Source organism: Vulpes lagopus, chromosome 23, assembly GCF_018345385.1.
Source record: "Vulpes lagopus strain Blue_001 chromosome 23, ASM1834538v1, whole genome shotgun sequence".
Lineage (NCBI taxonomy): Eukaryota > Metazoa > Chordata > Mammalia > Carnivora > Canidae > Vulpes > Vulpes lagopus.
The window spans coordinates 43,538,255-43,559,151 of record NC_054846.1 but is presented as its reverse complement, the minus strand read 5'-3'; the positions used below and the strand labels follow the sequence as shown (position 1 = coordinate 43,559,151).

The 20,897-nt window shown below is 38.2% G+C and overlaps 1 protein-coding gene across 8 annotated transcripts in view; it reads left to right on the top strand.

Annotated features, from left to right (window-relative positions):
* The window catches only part of NAV3 (neuron navigator 3), an 830,862-nt gene that overhangs the window by 627,902 nt on the left and 182,063 nt on the right, over positions 1-20,897 (top strand). For all 8 annotated transcript variants that reach the window (XM_041738590.1, XM_041738593.1, XM_041738591.1 and 5 more), the window contains 3 exons: positions 1,881-1,949; positions 5,083-5,222; positions 16,471-17,473. In XM_041738590.1, the coding sequence (XP_041594524.1) occupies positions 1,881-1,949; positions 5,083-5,222; positions 16,471-17,473 (1,212 nt within the window). The remainder of the gene's footprint in view (positions 1-1,880; positions 1,950-5,082; positions 5,223-16,470; positions 17,474-20,897) is intronic.

The following is a 20,897-nucleotide window of genomic DNA, read 5'->3' as shown; positions in this document are numbered from 1 at the left end:
AAGTGCAAGAGAAGCAGAATGGAAGCCAAGTTTCAGAGGACTAAAGTATGAGGGCTTAATACAAAAATCTAGGCAACATGTACAATATTATTCTCTCATAATAAATTAGAAAATACACATGGGCCATAAAACTAAACCGTTCTTAGCAAGTCAGTTGACCTTTCTAGATTTTCTTCCCCCACCTCATTTCTATCCTAGAAATTATTCTACTTCTTTAAAATCATGAAAGAAAACCCCATGAGGCAGCTTCAGGTCCCTGAAGGAAAGTACACTGTGTCCTTGTCATTTCTCCAGCTAATATTTGTGTTCAATTTGGAGAGTACAGGATAAGACATAGTAGTGAACCTTGCCATAGGTCTCTTTCTCCAGGGTTGACAAAGTAGACTGAGAGGTTCACACATGCAAAAATATTTTTTCACTTGGGGTGCTTGTATTTTAAATTTAGATTTTAAAGTAATATCTCGTTTCATTCAGACACTTTGGTTTTATTTATACATTGTTCTCTGGTATCATTGTTACTGAAGCAGTTGATTCAATTGGTCTCGGACCAGTGTCGTTAGGAGACAGAGTTTATTATATGCAAATAATGATATATCACATACCAGATGTGAAAAAAAAAGTGCTCAGAAAAGCTCTCTAAGTATGAGGATGTTGTTCTTTTCTATCCAGGCATTTTTTAAGGGTCTTCATGCTCCCACCACAGACTGGCTTAGTGGAGCAGAAGTTAACTTAGGAGGCATGTCAGCACCCTAAGAAATTCTTCCCTTGACTAAAATGCCCCATACTTGGCAGCAAAGCACTTGGATCAAATATAGCAGGGCTCTGATTAACCCCTTTACCCTGATTCTGACACCCCCATGTTGTTCCTGTTTCCCTGGAGACCTCAGAAATTGTGTGTTCGCAACAAGTGGGTTCATTCAGAGTCCTCACAATTCACCTGAAAAGTGATTCTCTACTTGGGCATCAATCCATGACCATCACAGGATATGTGAACATGTTTCAGGTCTAATTGGGTCTCACCATATTCTTCAAAACACTAATTTCAGAACATTCAGGTAATTCAGAGCTTAGTTTCACTGGAAGTGCAAATTTCATTTTTGTCTATAGAATATTCACGGCTCCTTAGAACTCAGTTTAAATAATGCTTTCTTTTGTGTCTTTGATCAAAGATTTTTATTTAAAAGTTATTAAGAACAATAATTCAAGAATGCCCAGAAGTTATCATTAATAGCTGTTCAGGTTTTTGTTTGAAAAATCTCACTCCAATTTATTCCTTTTAGCTTGTACATAGATCTTTTCTTTAGAAAAACGTCATGTATTGTTCGCTTCTTTAAACCATTCTATCTAGGACTCAAGATCAAACGGTACATTTGTCAGAAACCAGATATTTTAGTCATTTGGTTTTTGAAATAATATTTTGGTTAAGGCAGCAAATTAGAAGAGTTTACTACAGAAAATAGTGACCCTCATACTCTTTCTGTTCCTTTTAGCCTTTTTGAGAAAGAGATATTTGTATTATGTAAAGTCAAACTTTAGTTTTCTGGAAGTTTTCCTAGTCATTTACAAAGGTTGAATTTTTTTTATGACATGAAATACTACTAAAAATAATATGACCAATATCACACAGCCATAATTTTAAAGTCAATGATGACACACTTTATTACAAGGGGTGCACTGCATTGTTTCATAGTGTGTTCATTAATCAAAGGTCATGGTCTATATGTTGCATTATCATAATTTTCTAATTAATTTATTCTTTATACATGCTTATACATGTTCCAATTGCATTTCATTAACTCATAGTTTTCTTGTAATTTTGTGCTTTCTTTCCATGTTCAAAGAATCTCTTTAATTCAATTTCTCTGTTTCTCCTCATACAGTCTGGCAGCCAGATATGCAACTCAGTCTAATCACAGTGGAATTGCAACCAGTCAAAAAAAGCCTACTCGGTCAGTTAATATCTCTAATTTATTGCTTGTTAGTGATAATAAAGTAACTGCCCAGTGATATTTTGTCCTATCATTCTAAATTTTTTTCATAAATTACATACTTCTGGATAAAAAGTTTAGAAGACTGAATTCTTCCAAGTGGATTTCCATATGCATTCTCGGGGATGAGCATGTCTGTGTGAGATCATTAAATGGGTTTTGGCTTCTTCTGTTTTAGGTTTGTTATATATACTGTTATGACTGGGCTGAAGTCTAGCTTTTAGGCGTAGAGAAAGTCAAGGAAAACATTACTTGAAGGCCCCATTCTTTCCAGGTTACAGAATCTGGAAGTTACACAACAAGAATGTAATTTTTTTTTCGAGATGGGCATGCATGAATTACTGACAGTTTGAAGCAGAATTGAGAAATATTGGCAGATTTTTGTGGGGAAGTTAGCACCGGGTCACTAAGTTAACCTGGTCTGTTCCTTTATCTGTAATAGTTTAAATTTTTGCTTCTTTATGACATACATATTTTAAAGACAGTCTGTTGTAGCAAATGACTGTGTAATGTGCTGTTTGGAAATACTGATTTATAAATGAGTATTGAAAGTGTTTGATTTAAAAAAAAAAGGTTGCCGAAGGCATGATGGTGCAGCCAAGTGGAGCCACAGCAAATGTGTCTTGCACCCCTAATTATTATGTGATTATATGTGCCATCTCTCACATGGGGGAAGTATCTCTGTGGTGGCTTCCTAATCACTGCTCTGAAAATGTATCATATTATGCATGCAATGTCTGACCAAAAGGACTGCTTATGATGCCTTGATGTGTGAGGTATGTGCTTTTCTTCTTGCCTTGGTTTTCAATGTTATGTTCATTTCCATAGTAATTAAAATGATTCTGGAGGGAAAAATTTAAAGGGTATTTAATTAAAAGTAGGAAAAATGATATAAATTCAGATGTGCAAATAACAATGACCTGCTGTGTACAGGAAGCATTTTTTATTACCACTTCTAAGACTCATGCATATAAAGTATATTTTAAGTACTTTGATTAAATAGAACATCTCTCTCACTCTCTCTCTCTCTCTCTCTTTCTGTCTTTTTTTGGCTTCATTCTCATTTCTCTTTTTATTACTTTGATGAATGATCTGGAGCTCTCGCTGCCTGTCAAATTAGGGTAATGAGAAGAGCAAATGAATTTTTTAATTTGTTTTAATTTGTTCTTCTAAGAACTAAAGATCACTTGGTTTCATGGGTCACAGTAAAGATTAAGATGCATTTTAATTGCTTTCTAGAAACAGGTCGAGTTTCATTGCAAGCAGGGCAAGTTGTGTGACAACATTTGTTTATACATGTGAGTTTGGAATGAACTTTCTAAGTCTGTAGCTGTGTCTGCAGGAATAGTTCTCAGATTTATTATGATTGGGGCATTTGGCCAAATTAATTAATAGAGTTCTTTCTGCAGAGTGCAGTCATTGGTACTCAAAATTCCTGGTGTCTGTGCTTACTGGGCTATACTTACAGACCCTGTAGACCCACTTGAGCAAAAGTCAAATGCTGGAATCATTTGGAAAATGTTCCAATCTTGTACGTGGCACAACTTCTAATTAGCAAAATAGCTGAAGGAACTATTTATTAGCCATATGTATTTAAACTCCAACATTTTGAAACTATTAACTATTCCAAGAAAGCAGCACTTCTGTTTTTAAGCTGGTATTTGTGTTTTCCTGATGTTCATTCCCTGTTGCAAACCTGTTACTATTTTAAAAAATAGCTATAGTATTTAAGAGTTTGATTTCCTAATAACCTATGGAAATAACCAGTTACGAAGGTGAGTTAAAATAGTTAACTGATCTTGTGATAAATGGGGCACCAATTTAACAGATGTAAACACTTTCATTTTAAAAATTTAGTGTAGAGAACAGTAAAAATTTCAGTGCTTCATTTACAAGTTCTGGATTTTTTCCCTTTAAAATAGAAATTATCAGAGCAGTACACAGTGACATTCACATGGTGGCAGCAAATGCTAGCAATGATGATAACATCCTTTAGTATCATGTTGTTAAATATGACTTAGAATGCCAATGTTAGTTCTTAATTGCTCATTTTTAATTCACTCGGATTGTTTATTCTACATATATAGTATGTTAACAGTGTAGAATAAAATATAGTGATTGTATATTTTAGGTATAATTCATGAAATAATCAATACTTGAAATTTTAAGATGGAAACTACATAAATGGTCCACAGTGGTATTTAATTTTAGTCCATATAAAATAACTGCAAATCACAGCCTCATGTCAAACTTCCCCTAATTTTAATCCAGTCTGCCTGTATTTCCTCATGTCCTGTCCATCATACCCAAAGGCTAGCTGAAATCTCCGTCCCTGTAGGTATATTTTACATTGTCATTCTGCTAACAGAGATTTTTCTTCTTCTGAGACCTGTATCCTTTCTCATCATATCACATCTGTGATCAGCTGGACACACTCATAAGATAGCCAGCTAAGGTCTAGGTGCTTATTTTTGGCAAAATGATTAAAGAAAAAAAAATTTTGAGGCAGACCAGTAAAATATAAGCTAACGGCTGCAGTCTCTGCACCCTGTTTGAAGTAGAAGAGTTTACTGCTTGGATATGCAATAAGCATTTGCTACTAGCAATCTTCCCAGTAACTTTATTCTTCTTACCATCAATTTGACTTAGGAAACCGCTATCTAAGATAAAAACAAATGTCCCATACATTCAAAAGACCAGCTTAACAACAACTGCAAATAGGTGATAATACCCCAAGAACATACATTTCTGTTCTTGCTTTTCGTGTAATTGTTATAGTACTTTCAAGTCAAAGTGTTATTCATCAGGGGTATGGTAAGTATGACTTATTTAGTTAAAGGTTGCTTTATTTCTAATTGCTCTATATTATTAATATTGTCTGAGGGCATGTTTATTGAAAAGTGAAACGATTTTTCTGAAGGTTCCTAATGCTGTGTATAGCTCTTTATCACTGAAACCACCATTTTCTGCTAAATAGATTTTAGAATATCGTGTATTAGTGCTTTTTCCATTAAAGCTTCCCTGATCAGAACCTGCTATCCCCTATCTTCTTGTAATGTACAACAATGATGTAATTTTTCTTATACTATTTCAGGCTTCCAGGTCCCTCTAGGGTGCCAGCTGCAGGCAGCAGCAGCAAGGTCCAAGGAGCCTCTAATTTAAATAGGAGAAGTCAGAGCTTTAACAGCATTGATAAAAACAAGCCTCCAAATTATGCAAATGGCAATGAAAAAGGTAAGTGTTTGCCTGTTACATCATTATGGCACAAGTCTAATGTATTCATCGTATAAATTACATGCTAAGTCCAATATTTGAGCGGTGTTAATGCCTTTTGGAATGGAAGTCGTGATCAGTGTGGTTTCAGGTTTTCTAACCGCCCCTTCCTGAATTCCAGCTTTCTTCAGGGCTTTTCTTACCTGAAGAACATTTTAAGGAAGTAAACTCATTTATTTCAAAGTGGCTAATTATATATCCAGGTGCAAAATCTGTTTTCCAAAAAACATTTCCTCCTGGTTTGCATATAAATAGCATTTTCTTTTGTCTTCTCATGTTTTATGAACAATTATTGTAAAATCATAAATCCATATTAAGTTTATTGACGCTTTAGTTTCAGTCAACATAAATGCCGTAGTGTTTTGGGCCTCAAAAAATTGAGACATAATTAGGAGGGATATTTAATCTCTGATAGCAGCAGGACACAGAACTAGTGTGACCGTAGTTTTCCCCTAAAGAGACAAATGATTCCTGCCTATCTCTTTTTCTTGAAAGAATGCAGAATAGAAATACCAAATCATGAAATCCTTGGGAGGCAAGGACACTTCATGGAAATCTGTATTAAAGGCAAATTATATATTAACTAGATAATACCCGGCTCTCTGTGCTGTGCAGAGTGTGTACTGAACTAGGTGCTTGCTTGATACTTGCACTGTGGAGCATGGTCAGTGGAGAGAGTGCATTTTCCATCGAAACCACAAGCACATCAAGAACCTAGATTGTTGTAGGCAGAGGGACTGTGTGAGGGACTAAGGCCTTTGGCTGGCTTTTGAGGTAGTTTCCTCAGATCCATAGACTTTTAACTTCCCTTTTCAGTATTTCACTTTCCATTCACTTCATGCAACATGAAGTTCAAAAGTAACAAACGTGCCTAGTTGGCGGGACAGCTGGCAAGTTCAGCCAGGTAGGAAGCTTTTTGCTCAAATTAGATCATTTCAAATTGTTTCGTATAGACAATGTGATCACACGGCTTTCTCCAACTTTGACATGAAATGACAGATAATCTATGAATCGGACACTTTTATGAATAGTTCTCATGCATTAAAACAAAATTGGACAGATCAGAAATCCATGAGAGCAAAGTGGCATGTCTTAATCCCTGTATATTCCCTATTCTTGAACTGAATGGAAAAAGAATAAAATAATGTATAATTGGAAGTTTAGGAGTTTGTCTTTCAAACATAGATTAAAACTTCTGATTTAGGAACCTAAGGAATTTTGCTGAACACTTATGCTTTTTCCTGAGGGAAGGGGAGACAGCAATTTCTCAGGAAAACTTTCTTCTTCGTTTTGCGACTTTCTTAGAAAATGTCACATGGAGTCTATATGTGCTCTGAAGTGAAATGTGCTGACTGGACTTCATATATCCAGGGTTTTTTTTTTTTAAGATTTTATTTATTTATTCATGAGAGACACAGAGAGAGGCAGAGACATGGGCAGAGGGAGAAGCAGGCTCCATGCAGGGAGCCCGATACGGGACTGGATCCCAGGACCCCGGGATCATGTCCTGAGTCGAAGGTGGCGCTAAACCTCTGAGGCACCCAGGGATCCCCCATATATCCAGTTTAACTACATGATTCTACAGTTGCATAATATTTTTGCAAGAAATTATTAATAACATTGGCAGAGAGACTCACAAGTGCTTTAGGCGATCTAACACTTTGATATAACAATGTATCTGAAGTTTTCTGTCATGTGAAATGGTTTTCTGTGTTCCTGGTGTCAAAACGTGGAAATCTCAAGATAGACGAGCCATTTGTATTTTTCCATAGGCATTCAACATCTCTCGCTGTGTGTGTCTAGGACACAGTGCAAAATTAGGAAGTAGCAATATTTACAGTAACCACAAGGTGGAGACAGATGACATACATTATAAGATTTTTGACTCAGAAAAGCAGATTCCCTTAGGTCCACATCTTCAGCAAAATACTAGCATAGTCATTACTGTTAATTGCCAAATAACTAAAAATTAAAAAACATTTGAATTTGATGCTACAGTAATGCCAATATAGGCATTAGATACCTGAAAGCTGCCAATAATAGCTGAAGCATAAATTGTCTCATGATCGTCACATGCATTTTCTATTAACGCGGAGTTACGACTTTATCAATACACCCAATACCAGTGCTTCTAAATTAATCATTCGGTCATGCTACTTTATATTTCTAAAACATCGTGGGGCACCCGGGTGGCTCAGGCCGTCAAGTGTCCAACTTCATTTCAGCTCAGGTCGGGATCTCAGGGTAACGAGATCAAGCCTTGCGCTGGGATCCGCACTCAGCACAAAGGCTGCTTGAGATTCTCTCCCTCTCCCTCGGCCCCCTCTGCCACTCATGCACTCTCTCTAAAACGAATAGAATCTTTAAATATATATATATATATATATAATATTATCTTAGATTTTAAGAGCAAACAAATGATGATAAAGATCACATATGAAACAATGTATAACTTACTTTTTAGACTATTAAAGGGTGTACCTTTTTCTATAAGAATGTTTAAATTTTTTTGACATAGATATTTATAGTGGTAGCGAAATCAGTGTAAAAATAGAAGCTTCCTTCTGCTGACAAGCTGATCTCTGTCACAGACTGGTCTGCGTACATACCCTGGATAAGATCGAGTAGGTGAAAACTAAGAGTTTTCAAAGGTTACAGTATTATAATGACAGAGTTCAGGAACTACTAACTTGAGTATTCTAACTACGACTCCTTTTTTTAGCCTTTAGAAAGTATAACTTTTAAATTCAACAAATTAAGGTATATTACTTGAAGGATTAACCAAATTATCCACACAAAGTGTTCCTGGAATGCTTTTAAGTAGAAATGCACTTTCTACTTTCTTTAACAAGTCTTGGGTGATGAGTGGTTATATGAACCACTTGGAGACGCTCTAGAACTTGTGATAGACTATAAAGATTTATTCACAATGAAAACCATTTCATTTCCCTATTAAAAAACAAACTGTTGAAAGCACAGTAGCTTTTCACCAGGATGGCAGTGTGTACGTGACTTATTTTGCAAATTGTGGCACTGGTGAAAGGAAATCAGAAGAGAGTCACAAGCTGCCACTTCGAAAGACACATCGAATGTCATTTTAATAATAATGCAATTCCCACTGGGTGTTATTCTGTATGTTGGTAAATTGAACACCAATAAAAAATAAATTTATTTAAAAAAAATTGAAAAAAATAATGCAATCCCCAAAACAGGGTGATCGTTTCACCATTTTACCAGATGAATTAAAGTGTCAGTCGCCATAGGTGCCCCTTTGCAGAGAAGGCAAAAAGAAGTGTTACAGTTGGAGGCAAGGACGTGGCACCCTTCTGCTAAAATGGAATGTGGGAACAGATTTTCCAGAACGAATGGTGAAATGAAGATAGCACTGTTTGTAGGGAAGAATTCCTGCCGAGAGTCGAAATTTTTTCTCTTGGTGACCTGCCACTCAGATACTGATGATGAATAATATGTTCTGACACCAGCAGTTACCAATTTGCCCGTACATGATATATATATATATATATATATATATATTTAATTATATTTATTTATTTTGAGAGAGAGAGAGAACATGGGAGAGAGGCAGAAGGAGAAGCAGACTCCCTGCTGAGGCAGGAGCCAGACACGGGGCTCGATCCCAGGACCCCTGGATCATGACCTGAGCTGAAGGCAGAGGCTTACCGGACTGAGCCATCCAGGTGCCCCCACAGATGTAGTCTTTAAAGATAAATTAAATACCCGTTCCTTGGAAATCAAGGATCGTGTGAAGATGATGCCCTGGTTCATTTAGACACTTTGTATGCTTGAAGCACATTATCTTAAGAAATCATTCTTGTTTTATAAATCTGGGTATTAAATAAGAAAAAAGCTACACAGTTTAATATTATTAGGAATGTAAATATCCCCAGCTTTATTCAGAATTCAGTTTCTGAATTAAGATCTGTAAACACTTGTTGCTCGACAGAGTTTTGTTAGCAGACAGTTGTTTTTCCACGTTGCTAAGAAACGTGCCACGGCGCCAGAGGGCATCTTGCCATATTTTTATTGTTTCTCCCAAGGGATTCCTACTTTGTACGTTCACATCTACTAAAGAGATGTCTTTTCTGTTCTCCTGGATCCTAATGAGGTATCCTGTGCTGCGCAAGGGTTCACTTTCATTTCCACTCAACATAGATTTATTGGAATTGATATCGAGAATTTGGCAACATTACAGTTGAACTTCTTAAAACTATAAAGTTAATGTGAATGCTCCATTAGTTACGGAATTTTGATTGCTAAAACATAGCTATCTGGTTCTTAAGTGCTTTTTTTTTAATTGCTCTGAAATTACTGTAGCATCAAGAACTCAACTGTTTTCTCTTCAAGGCAATACAAATATGTTTTACTTATTATATTGCATCAGTAGTGATTTAATTACGTGTTTTGCCATGACTTTTTGCTTTATTTCCTTGAGACTTATATAAGCCTAAAATAAAATGTTAAATGAAAATTGCAGACTAATCTTAGGGATTTTCATGAGGTAACAAAATTGGGCACATACATTAGGTGATACAATTAAATAGACTTGAGACTATATTGTTTTCCTATGGATAAGTGCTCACATATTGAGGTGTACACGTTTTATATACCTGCCTGTACCTAAATTACACTCTGTTTCCAAAAGTGGGCTGGTGAATCAAAGCTCCCCTGAATTGCACAATACTCCACAAAGTGGCACTGTAACATCGCGAGTGGTACAACATTAGCAGGGGCAGAAGGAACAGCACCTCTGGGGGCCCTGTAAAAGCATTCCGTGTTTCTGTTAAGTCATCCTACAGTCGATGATTGAGACGTTGCATGAGTAAACATCATGTGGTCAGGTGTGGACAAGGGGCCAGTTGGTAACAAGACGTTCTTGGATTTGAATGCTACCTTTTTTTTTTTTTTTTTTTACCTTTTACAGTGTTCAAATGTATTTTGGCATGTTATTGTGAAATGAGAGTCGAAGGTAACTATTTGCCGTGGTCACAATGATAGATAATTTCCTTCCTTTCACAATGACCTGTGATACTTAAGTTGCCCTGTATTTAGCAGAGATCAAAGATACCGGAGAATGCAGTGTCCACTACACATTGAAGATTTTTAAATGAATGGTGCTGTTGACATCATTTTTGTTCCTTTGTATATTGTCATTCTGTTGTTACTTTGCAAGTTGAAAGCTGATTTGCTTGCATCTAGGCATCATACTATTGAGCAAAGAAGAAGAGGTAAATGGGTTGAGGAAGGTCCCTGTGTCTTTTCTCAGGCTGACAGTGCTGTTGGCAACATGGTGCTAAACTCTAAAGCTGGCTGAAGCTCCACAGAGAAAAGTCCTTATCTAAACTTTCCATATGCCTGTTGTTCCATATGCCACATTTATTGATGTGTATTAATTTTACAACTAGATTGGCATTTTTTCCTAGGTCATCAGCATTATTTATTTATTTTTGGTAAGATGAGATAAACTAAAAATTAACTCTGTCAATTTACATGTTTCCTAAGCATGAATTAAAATCTATTCTTACATCAGGGGCAGCCCTGGTGGCTTGGCGGTTTGGCACTGCCTTCAGCCCAGGGCCTGATCCTGGAGATTGGGATCAAGTCCCAAGTCAGGCTCCCTGCATGGAGCCTGCTTCTCCCTCTGCCTGTGTCTCTGCCTCTCTCTCTGAGTCTCTCATGAATAAATAAATAAAATCTTTTTTAAAAAATCTATTCTTAAAAAAAAAAATAAATAAAAAATAAAAAAATAAAAAATCTATTCTTACATCAGCTCAGAACGATGGTGCGGGTAGGCTGCCCAAGGAGTTTGTATATAATGAACTAAGTAGGGAGGGTGTCTTATCATATTCTCCCCATTGTATTCACTCATCGAGGAAGAAGGACACCTTGCTTCAAGGAGCTACCCAATTAGCTTCAGTCTTGTGATAGACATATGGCTTTCTGCAGAGCCACACCAGCAGAATTTCTGGGTGTGCAGTGAAGATATAGAAAAAAGACAGAGTGAAAAGCCTCCAAAATTCGGGGTCAGAAAAACCTAAGCTCCAATTTTGATGTTCTCTTTTCTAAGTTTTACTATGTTTGCTTTTTTAAAGATTTATTTATTTATTCATGAGAGACACACAGAGAGAGGCAGAGACACAGGCAGAGGGAGAAGCAGGCTCCATGGAGGGGATCCCATCGCTGAGCCACCCCAGCATCCCAGTTATACGATCTTTGTGAATTAGAACAAATTACTTTCACTTTTTAAGATTCAGTTTTCCCATTTGTAACAAGAGAAATCTTAAGCATATTGCAGATTATTAGGGGTTTACGTGGGATCCCATGTATGAAGAGCTTTCAGTGTGATGCCGTGTATCAAAGTACTTGGAAAAAGTGAGCTGTTGATAAATAATATTATTTGATTGTAGTGGAGTTGATGATAGGGGGATGTGGAGGAAGGAAAGGAGAGTGAGTGGAAGGCAATTTCTCTTGAGAGGTTAGAGACAAGGAGGCAGGGCTGTAGGCCAAGACAGGCTCTGCAAATTCAAGCCAGATCCATTTGCAACGATGCCTTTAAATATGTGCATTAGAGGGGCACCTGGGGCGGGGGCTCAGTGGTTGAGCGTCTGCCTTCAGCTCAGGGTGTGATCCTGGGGTCCTGGGAACGAGTCTTCGTTCCTGCGTGGAGCCTGCATGGAGCCTGCTTCTCCCTCCACCTGTGTCTCTGCCTCTCTCTCCGTGTCTCTCATGAATAAGTAAATAAAATCAATCAATCAACCAATCAATAAGTGCATTAGATATCTGGTCCTTTCCTCATACCCAGATAACAACTAATTTGTAGTCAGAAGCTGAGTTATCAACATTCAGAAATAATCTGTGAGCCCAGCCTACTTAATATTGAACGCAGAAATCACAGAGAGACTAGAATCTGTGGGAGCACCCACTTGGCAGGAGCTATCCACACTATCATTTCAGCTGCTGCTGTTGGGCAACCTTGACTGCGAGGAGCCCAGGGAGACTCTTATTATTCCAGTGCTTTCCTGATGCACAGCAACTATGATTTGCCCTCTTAATAAGACCTGAAACACCTCACTGCTGCTGTATAGAGACAGGCTGGGGACAGATTTAGCGTTGAGCTTCAAGAAGTGGCTTCTATGTGTGTACTCATCTGAGAACGATTTTACAGCTGTTGCTGTGACGGTGACTATGGTTTGGATGTGGATGTTGTAATTCGGAGTCCCTCCTGTCTCATGTTTGAATGTAGTGATGTTGAAATTCCTCCTCTGTACTTGAACCGCCGCAGCCCTGTATCTAGCTAATGGCAGCACACTTACGAAACATCCTGACATTCTCTTCTACCTTTTTCTCTCCTTCCAACCAAAGCTCCAGTCACGCAGGAATAGGAGTCTCCTGACTGCTTTTTTTTTTTTTAAAGATTTATTTATTTATTTATTTATTTATTCATTCATTCATTCATTCGAGACACGAGAGAGGCAGCAACACAGGCAGAAGGAGAAGCAGGCTCCATGCAGGGAGCCCGATGCGGGACTCGATCCTGGGACCCCAGGGTCACGACCTGAGCCAAAGGCAGAAGCTCAACCATTGAGCCACCCAGGTGCCCCAGAGTCTCCTGACTTCTTAATCGAGTTGAAAATATACACTAAATACGTGGTCATCAGGAAAACCTGATGGGCTTCTTTCATCCTCAGTTTCCCTCACCACAAATTGTCAGGTCTCCAGTGAATACAGAACTGGCTGAGGTTCTGGAGATTCAAAGGGCAAAGAATATTCATGCTGCACAGCTATGGAACATTTAACAAATTCCACCAAAGCGGGTGCTGTCCTAAGAAACATTCTTTAGAGCCGATAATGTTGCCATGATTTCTGAGTCTGTTCAACCTTTGTTACTCGAAACATGGTTTGCAACCAGCAGCCGGTCATCATCTGAAGCTTTTAGAAATGGAAAATCCCAGGGCCCTGCAGCAGACCTGCTGACTCGCAATGCGGTGTGTAGGGGCAGGACCCCCAGCTCACTCATGTACCCATTAAAGTTTCAGAACCTCTATTAAGTTAAACACTTAGGATGTTAGGCATTCTCTGCATAACAACAGGCATGGTCTTTGCTTCAATGGAACATCCAGTGTAGTGGAAGATGCAGACAATTACACTGGCCTTCTAATGGTTAGAACAGAGGAAACAATAAGCTGTGGAAAAATGTCAAGGAGCCCCCAAATCCAGACTTGATGCTCAGATGATCAGAAATGGGGGTGGAGGTAATGTTTTTGGCCTGTTTTTTGTTTTTTGGGTTTTCTTTCAGAAGAAGTAAGGTCAAAAAAAAAAAAAAAAAAAAAGAAGAAGTAAGGTCAAAGTTGAGACCTTACCAATAAATGGGAATTGTTCTGAAGAAATACTTGGTAGGCATTTCTAACTGCACGTAGTCATTGTGCTCGTTCTGCTACTGAGAATGATTCAAATTATGACGAAATGTTATTGGTCTCTGAAAGGGATCTTAATGTGAAAGTGGAAGAAATTTGAAATTACCTGTACTTAAAAGAGATTGGAGTAAAAGCTTGAAATTCACTAACAGAGAGTGAACATATTTGAGACATTGGGTACTTTGAAGCTTGTTGGATTTGTTTGTCTTGAATTAGTCAACACTCCTACTGTTTTACAGAACACCTTAGTGTTTATGTATGAACCTAATGGATTTCTACAAATATTCTAGAAATGGACACAATTACAGACTTTACATGAATACTGAAAAACATCAATTTATCATCATAGGCTGTACAATTTAAATATACCATGTAAGCATTTTGACTTTTCAGTAAACTACTCTATTTTAACATAGACTATCTATGTACAGTCTTACATTAACTTTTGCCAGTTGAGGTATCCCTGGGTGGCGCAGCGGTTTAGCGCCTGCCTTTGGCCCAGGGCGTGATCCTGGAGACCTGGGATCGAATCCCACGTTGGGCTCCCGGTGCATGGAGCCTGCTTCTCCCTTTGCCTATGTCTCTGCCTCTCTCTCTCTCTCTCTCTCTCTCTCTCTCTCTGTGACTATCATAAATAAATAAAAATTAAAACAAAACTTTTGCCAGTTGAAATATGGTATTGCAGAAAAGTAAAGAGTATTAGAATTAATGTTAGTATACCAGTTTTTAAAACAAATATTAAGGAGGGCACTTTTGTGATGAACACTGGGTGTTGTATGTAAGTGATGAATCACTAAATCCAACACCTGAAGCTAAGACAGTATGTTAACTAACTGGAATGTAAATAAAAATTTGGTAGAAAAAATTATTAAATAGATATGAAATTATTAATTTTGTCTATTTTTGTTAACATAAATTTCACAAATCTGTTGTATCATTTTAGGCACACTTTATTTTTAAAAAGTTTAATTCACACAAATTTCCAACCAATAATCTAACCTCTTTTCGTGTCTCTAATTTCTTTGTTTTCTCTTTTTGTGTATTAGTTTCCTTTTCTAAAAAAATGGTTACAAGTAGCATTTGGTACTAACTGGCTTATGATGTATCATTTTTCATGCATTTTGAAGAAAACATTTACAACTAAAAACGTTGTAGTTTATAGTTGTAAAGATTTAATGAAATTGAATGGGCTCCAATTCCTGAATATTATGGGAAGGATGGAAGGATATTATTTATAAAATATTCCAATTGGACATTTCATCAAAAATAGCTCTGCATCTATTTGTCAATTTCTAGTTTGTTAACAGTGCTAAATGCTGCTTCTTTTATGTAAATATCTAATTTAATCATTGATCATCTCATGTCTCAAAAAAAAAAAAAGATGAAAGAGGAAGCATTTATGGTAGATGAAGTCTAAAGTAAATTCTCCTGCTCCCCAATGTGAATTAACAATTATATTGAGGTCTTTAAATTCCAAGCTCAGTTTTTTCTATTCTCTGCCATGTTGTAAAATCTCCTTTTGATTTAGTTTTTCATACTTGAAGATGAGACTTGTAATCAGGTATTAATCAGTGTTAGAACAGTCCATAGAACAGTTCATACCATAATGAGATTTCTGAGCTGAAAGTAAGTAAACATGTGCATTATAAAGTCCTTAAGGGACAAAGCCCTATTTCCATAGCCCCCAAAAAGTAGCTTGAGTTTTTATTAGGACTTAAAGTTTGTTCAGATCACTTCAGGAGGTAAGAGGTGTGTTGGTTAAGAGCACCAGCTCTGAATCGTGTTTAAATCCAGGCTGGGTGACCCTGAACATGTTATGCAGTTTCTCTTTGCCTCAGTTTGTAAAATAGGGATGATAATATCAATATATACCTTGTAGGGTAGTTATAAGGATTTATGTAATATATATGTAATACATGTTATATATATATAAATATATCTAGATATAAGTATATATTGTGTGTAAATGTATAACATATATAACGCATATATATATACACAGTGTGTGTATATATATGTATATTTACATGTCAGTAGATTATCTGAGCCATATAAGCCTGAATTTCAATGCCTTTTTTATAAGAATAAAAGTAAACAATATTAACTAAAAGCTAAGTCATGACTCATAAGCACATTTAATCAGAGAACAATAAGCTAGTCTCCCTGTAAGTTAAAATACCTTCTCAACATTTATTATACAACATATTTTTTTTTATTTTTTAAGATTTTATTTATTTATTCATGATAGACACACACACAGAGAGAGGCAGAAACACAGGCAGAGGGAGAAGCAGGCTCCATGCAGGGAGCCTGACGTGGGACTCGACCCTGGGTCTCCAGGATCAGGCCCTGGACTGAAGGCGGTGCTAAACCACTGAGCCACCAGGGCTGCCCTACAACATATTTTTATAAGGCTATGTCGAATCAATTTTCTGCTACAAGCTACAGCAATAATTGGAAAAAATATAAAGAATTGCTTACGGGAAGGATAGTGTTTTGTATTTAGATAGCAATGGCTAGCAGAGTTCATTTGGGTAAGAGTAATTTTAGAAGGGAAAAAGAAAAAGTTATTTTCCAAAATCAGTGGCTCTCAGATCCTGAATTTTTGATATATGATATAAAAATAACCACATCACAAAGTGATTGATGCCTCATAGCATGTCTGCTTTCAGCTTGCAGGAGAGATATTTTCCTGTGTCTGTAGTTGAAGTATTCAGGGGTATGATGTAAATGATCGAAAGTGATCAACATTTTCTTATTTTTTTCTTCATGTCCAGATTCCTCCAAAGGGCCTCAACCATCTTCAGGTGTAAATGGGAACCCGCAGCCCCCTGGCATTGCTGGGCAGCCCCCTGCCTCTGCCATCCCTTCTCCGAGCGCCTGCAAGCCCTGGCGCAGCAAGTCCATGAATGTCAAGCACAGCGCCACCTCCACCATGCTGGCGGTAAAGCAGCCCAGCCCGGCCACCTCCCCGACCCCCCCTGCCGACAGACTGAAGCCCCCGGTCTCAGAGGGGGTCAAAACAATTTCCTCGGGACAGAAATCCATGCTTGAAAAATTCAAGCTGGTCAACGCCCGGACTGCTTTACGCCCCCCCCAGTCCTCCAGTTCAGGCCCCAGTGATGGTGGGAAGGATGACGATGCCTTTTCTGAGTCTGGTGACACGGAAGGTTTTAACAGTGGTCTGAATAGTGGTGGCTCAACCAGTAGCAGCCCCAAAGCGTCACCTAAGCTAGCCCCTCCGAAGGCTGGAAGCAAAAATCTCAGCAATAAAAAGTCTTTGCTGCAGCCAAAGGACAAAGAGGAGAAGAACAGGGACAAAAACAAAGTTTGCACTGAAAAACCAGTCAAGGATGAGAAGGATCAGGTGACAGAGACGGCTCCAAAGAAGACCTCAAAAATTGCGAGCTTGATCCCAAAGGGTAGCAAGACGACAGCGGCCAAGAAAGAGAGCTTAATCCCCTCCTCCAGTGGCATTCCGAAACCGGGCTCCAAGGTGCCCACCGCGAAGCCAACCGTTTCGCCCGGCAGTGCAGTGAGCAAGGAGTCGGAGAAGTTCAGGACTACCAAGGGGGGCCCTCCCCAGGGCTCCCCCAAGCCCAGCGCCGCCGAGAAGGCCGAGAAGGCCGGCGCCCCCGGCTGCCCGGCGCCCCCTGAGGGCAGGGACGGCAGCGCGGGGCCCCCCGCGGGTGGAGGCGCCGTCCAGCTCCCGCAGCAGCAGCAGCAGCAGCAGCAGCACAGCCACCCCAACACGGCCACCGTGGCGCCGTTCATCTACAGGTAGGTGGCCCTCCGTCCTGGGCCAGGCCACACCGGCGCTTTCCTAGGCACACTGCAACACTGGCATCCTCAAGACGCACGCCTAGAATTGCACTTTTTAAGAAAACCGTTATTTAGTGTGCTCTGGCCTTGTCCTTTCTCCTCTTCCCCTCTTCTGCCCTCTTGACCCTTCTTTTTAAGAACATGAGGCCTCCAGGGACGCCTGGGTGGCTCAGTGGTTGGGCATCTGCATCGGCTCAGGGCGTGACCCCTGGGGTCCTGGGATCGAGTCTCGCATCGGGCTCCCTATGGGGAGCCTGCGTCTCTCTCTCTCTCTCTCTCTCTCCCTCTCCCTCTCCCTCTCCCTCTCTCTCTCTTTCTCTCTTTCTCTGTGTCTCTTAGGAATAAAGAAATAAAATCTTAAAAAAAAACAAAAACTTGAGGCCTTCAGAAGTTAACTTGTTCTCAAAGGTGAAGTAAAACCCAGATGCCGTGACTCTCTCCTATGTCTATTACTATTACTCCTCCTACTACTGTTTTTATTAGTAGTCCTTTAAAATAAGTATCAGTTTTATAGAGTTTACAGATATTTTTGTTTTCACCCTTGGGAGAAAGTGTGTCATGATGGTTAAAGGGGCGGACTCCAGAATCCGACGCATGGTCTTCAATGCCCTGGTCTGGCACTTACCAGCTGTGTGACTTTGAACAAGTTACTTAACGTCTCTTAGCCTCATTGTCTTCACCTGCCCGATAGGCAGAATAGTATCTATTTAACAGGGTGACAAGAATAACAGGGCAGTGCGTATGTTTACTATATGTTCTGGCACATTGTGTTTGTTAAATGTTGTTTATAAGGCATTTCATTCCCAGAATAAAATCTATAAACATAGGTTTCCAGGCAAAAATAATCATCTACATAATTATTATATTTGTACTTCATTTATTAGTTTGTGCATTATACTTGTTTATTTTGTAAGGGTTAAAGTATACCAATAAATGCCATATTTTAAAATATTTCTTCTACTATACAGTTACAAAAATAGCACACTGTGCCTATTGTCTGGTTTGTTTTAATCAATTAGAAATACATCAGTTGCTGCTTTGTCTCCATTTTTATTCACTGTCTTTCTGGTGAGAGATGCTTAGGGAGGAATAATGTCTGCCCTTTTGGCAGGTTGGCAGTTCAATAGCAGGTGAGAAATTTTTCTGAATAGAAAATAGGACCTGCTATAATTAAGTAAGTGTCAATATTATATAATAGCTTAAAAGCATATTAAATTTATTAAATGTGTGGGTTTTTTTAAGGAAAGAAAATAAATATAATGATTTGTTATCCTTCAGTGAAAAATGCAAGTGCTTTTCTGGTGCTTTATATCCTCGGCAAAGCAAGTTTCTAATTATTGCATCTCAGCTCTTTTTAAAGTCTGCTTTTCTGCCTTTAGCAGCAGCAATTCATTTAAAACCTTTTTCTTTGGATCAGATGGGAGTCAGCTCTTTCTAACTCCAGAGTCCCTATGTGACAAATGAGAATTTAAGATGTCAGAATCATAATCCACATTTCAAATATGGGAGAGAAAAATCATAAAGTTTTAAATATGTCCTGCTCAGCCTACTCGTGCATCTCAAATCTATTCTGTAGAGGCATCAGTCATTTCTTATCATCACAAATGAATTTCACAGAAAAGTCCAAATCTAAGCAGAAAGACTATACCTGCCAGGTTAGCAAGCATCTTCCCGGAAATAGCAACAGGCTTGTTTGTTGGTCCTAAAGTATCCAGTGGGTACAACTTCAGTGGTTTCCATTTGAAAGATAAAACACTCCCTGTTAAAAAGAGGAAGGAGCACGGCTCATAGGTTCATAGGTTCAAGTATGGACCGGCTGTATGACCTTGCCAAATGTCCAACCTCTGAGTTTCTGTTTGCCCTTTTTAAAGTGAAGATTATGAAACTGAGGTAATATAGCCAAGCAAGTCCAAGAGTGTGGACTGTGAGGTCCGCTGGTTCTACTAATGTTCAGAAATAATATCTTGTGTTGCTGAGAAGATGACCCTGAGAGCTGATTTGCCTGGGTGAGAATCCTGATAATGTCATTTATTAGCCATGTGACTTTGGGTAAACTATTTAAAGACTGCGCCTTAATTTCCTAATCTGTAAAATGGGAGTGATAATAGAAGTAGTCTCATAAGGCTCTTTCGAAGATTAAGTGAGTTAATATTTACACAGGGCTTGTGACAGTACCTGCCACATAGTGAACAGTCTCCTCCAAGTTCCAGTTTATAATCCTGTAAAGTGTGGTGGGTAAGAGTATCTACTTTATTTAGGTGTTTCAAAGATTAAATGAGGCAACTCCATGTAGGGACTTTAGCACAGAGCCAGATTCAGATGTCAGCAATGAGTTGTACTCTTATGAATAACACAAGGTGGTTGGAAATAAAACCATCCAGTAATAAAATTTCACATTTTAGTCTATAGATGAGACGATAGTTGCTGGGAGTCTTTTATAAAATCAGAATAATTTTATAAATGATCATGTGAATCTCCTCAAGGTAGGGTAGTCAGTATTTAAGCTTTTTAACCATCAGTGAAAGATATTTATATTCCAGAGTCATATTGTTTGGATTATATGACCCCTGATGTATTTTTGACTTTGCCTGCTCCAACCCTGTCCTGCAAGACGCCTGACAGACTTTCCGGGAGTTGCTAATTATTCAATAAGATAATAGTAATAATTAGCTACTTTGTAATGTTGTTGAGTACCCCATGCAAGTCTGTATGTCACAAGATTCGTATTCATTTTCTCATTTCCACTGTATCATAAACTCATGAGAAAAGAATGTTATCTCCATTTTACAGAGATGAAGAATCAGAGATTTCAAGTCAGAACAGTAATCATCTCTGAAAGTCACAGGGCTAACAGGGGTTTGCCTTTGAACCGAATTATGCCTGGACCCTTCGCATGACTTTCTTTGCTCAACATTTCTTTCTGCACGTATAGCAATTAGAAATATTGTTACTAGAAAGATTCTGACTGGAAAAATGTGAATGGTAGATTGAAAATTCTCAATCAGAATTCATTTATGATGGGAAATGCTTAATTGCTTTTAAGGAGTATAAATTTAAAATACATATACATGTGTGTATATGTATAAACATGCATATTTTTGATATTTAAAGATAATTAAATAACTTCTATAAAATGGGAGGATTGATGGCTGATATTTTCCCCTTTTCCTCAGCCTATGTCTAGGTCAGGCTGGGTTATTAATTATTCCTTCTGGGACTCTAATATATGCTTCATAGTACTCTTTCTTACAAATTGAATGTCAGAATTCTATAAATATAATGTTGAGCTCTGGAAGTTGATGGATTTCATATTAGTCCTACTTCCTATACAATGCAAAGATGTTCTATATTAAGTTTTTATAACTCATTTATCACTACAATG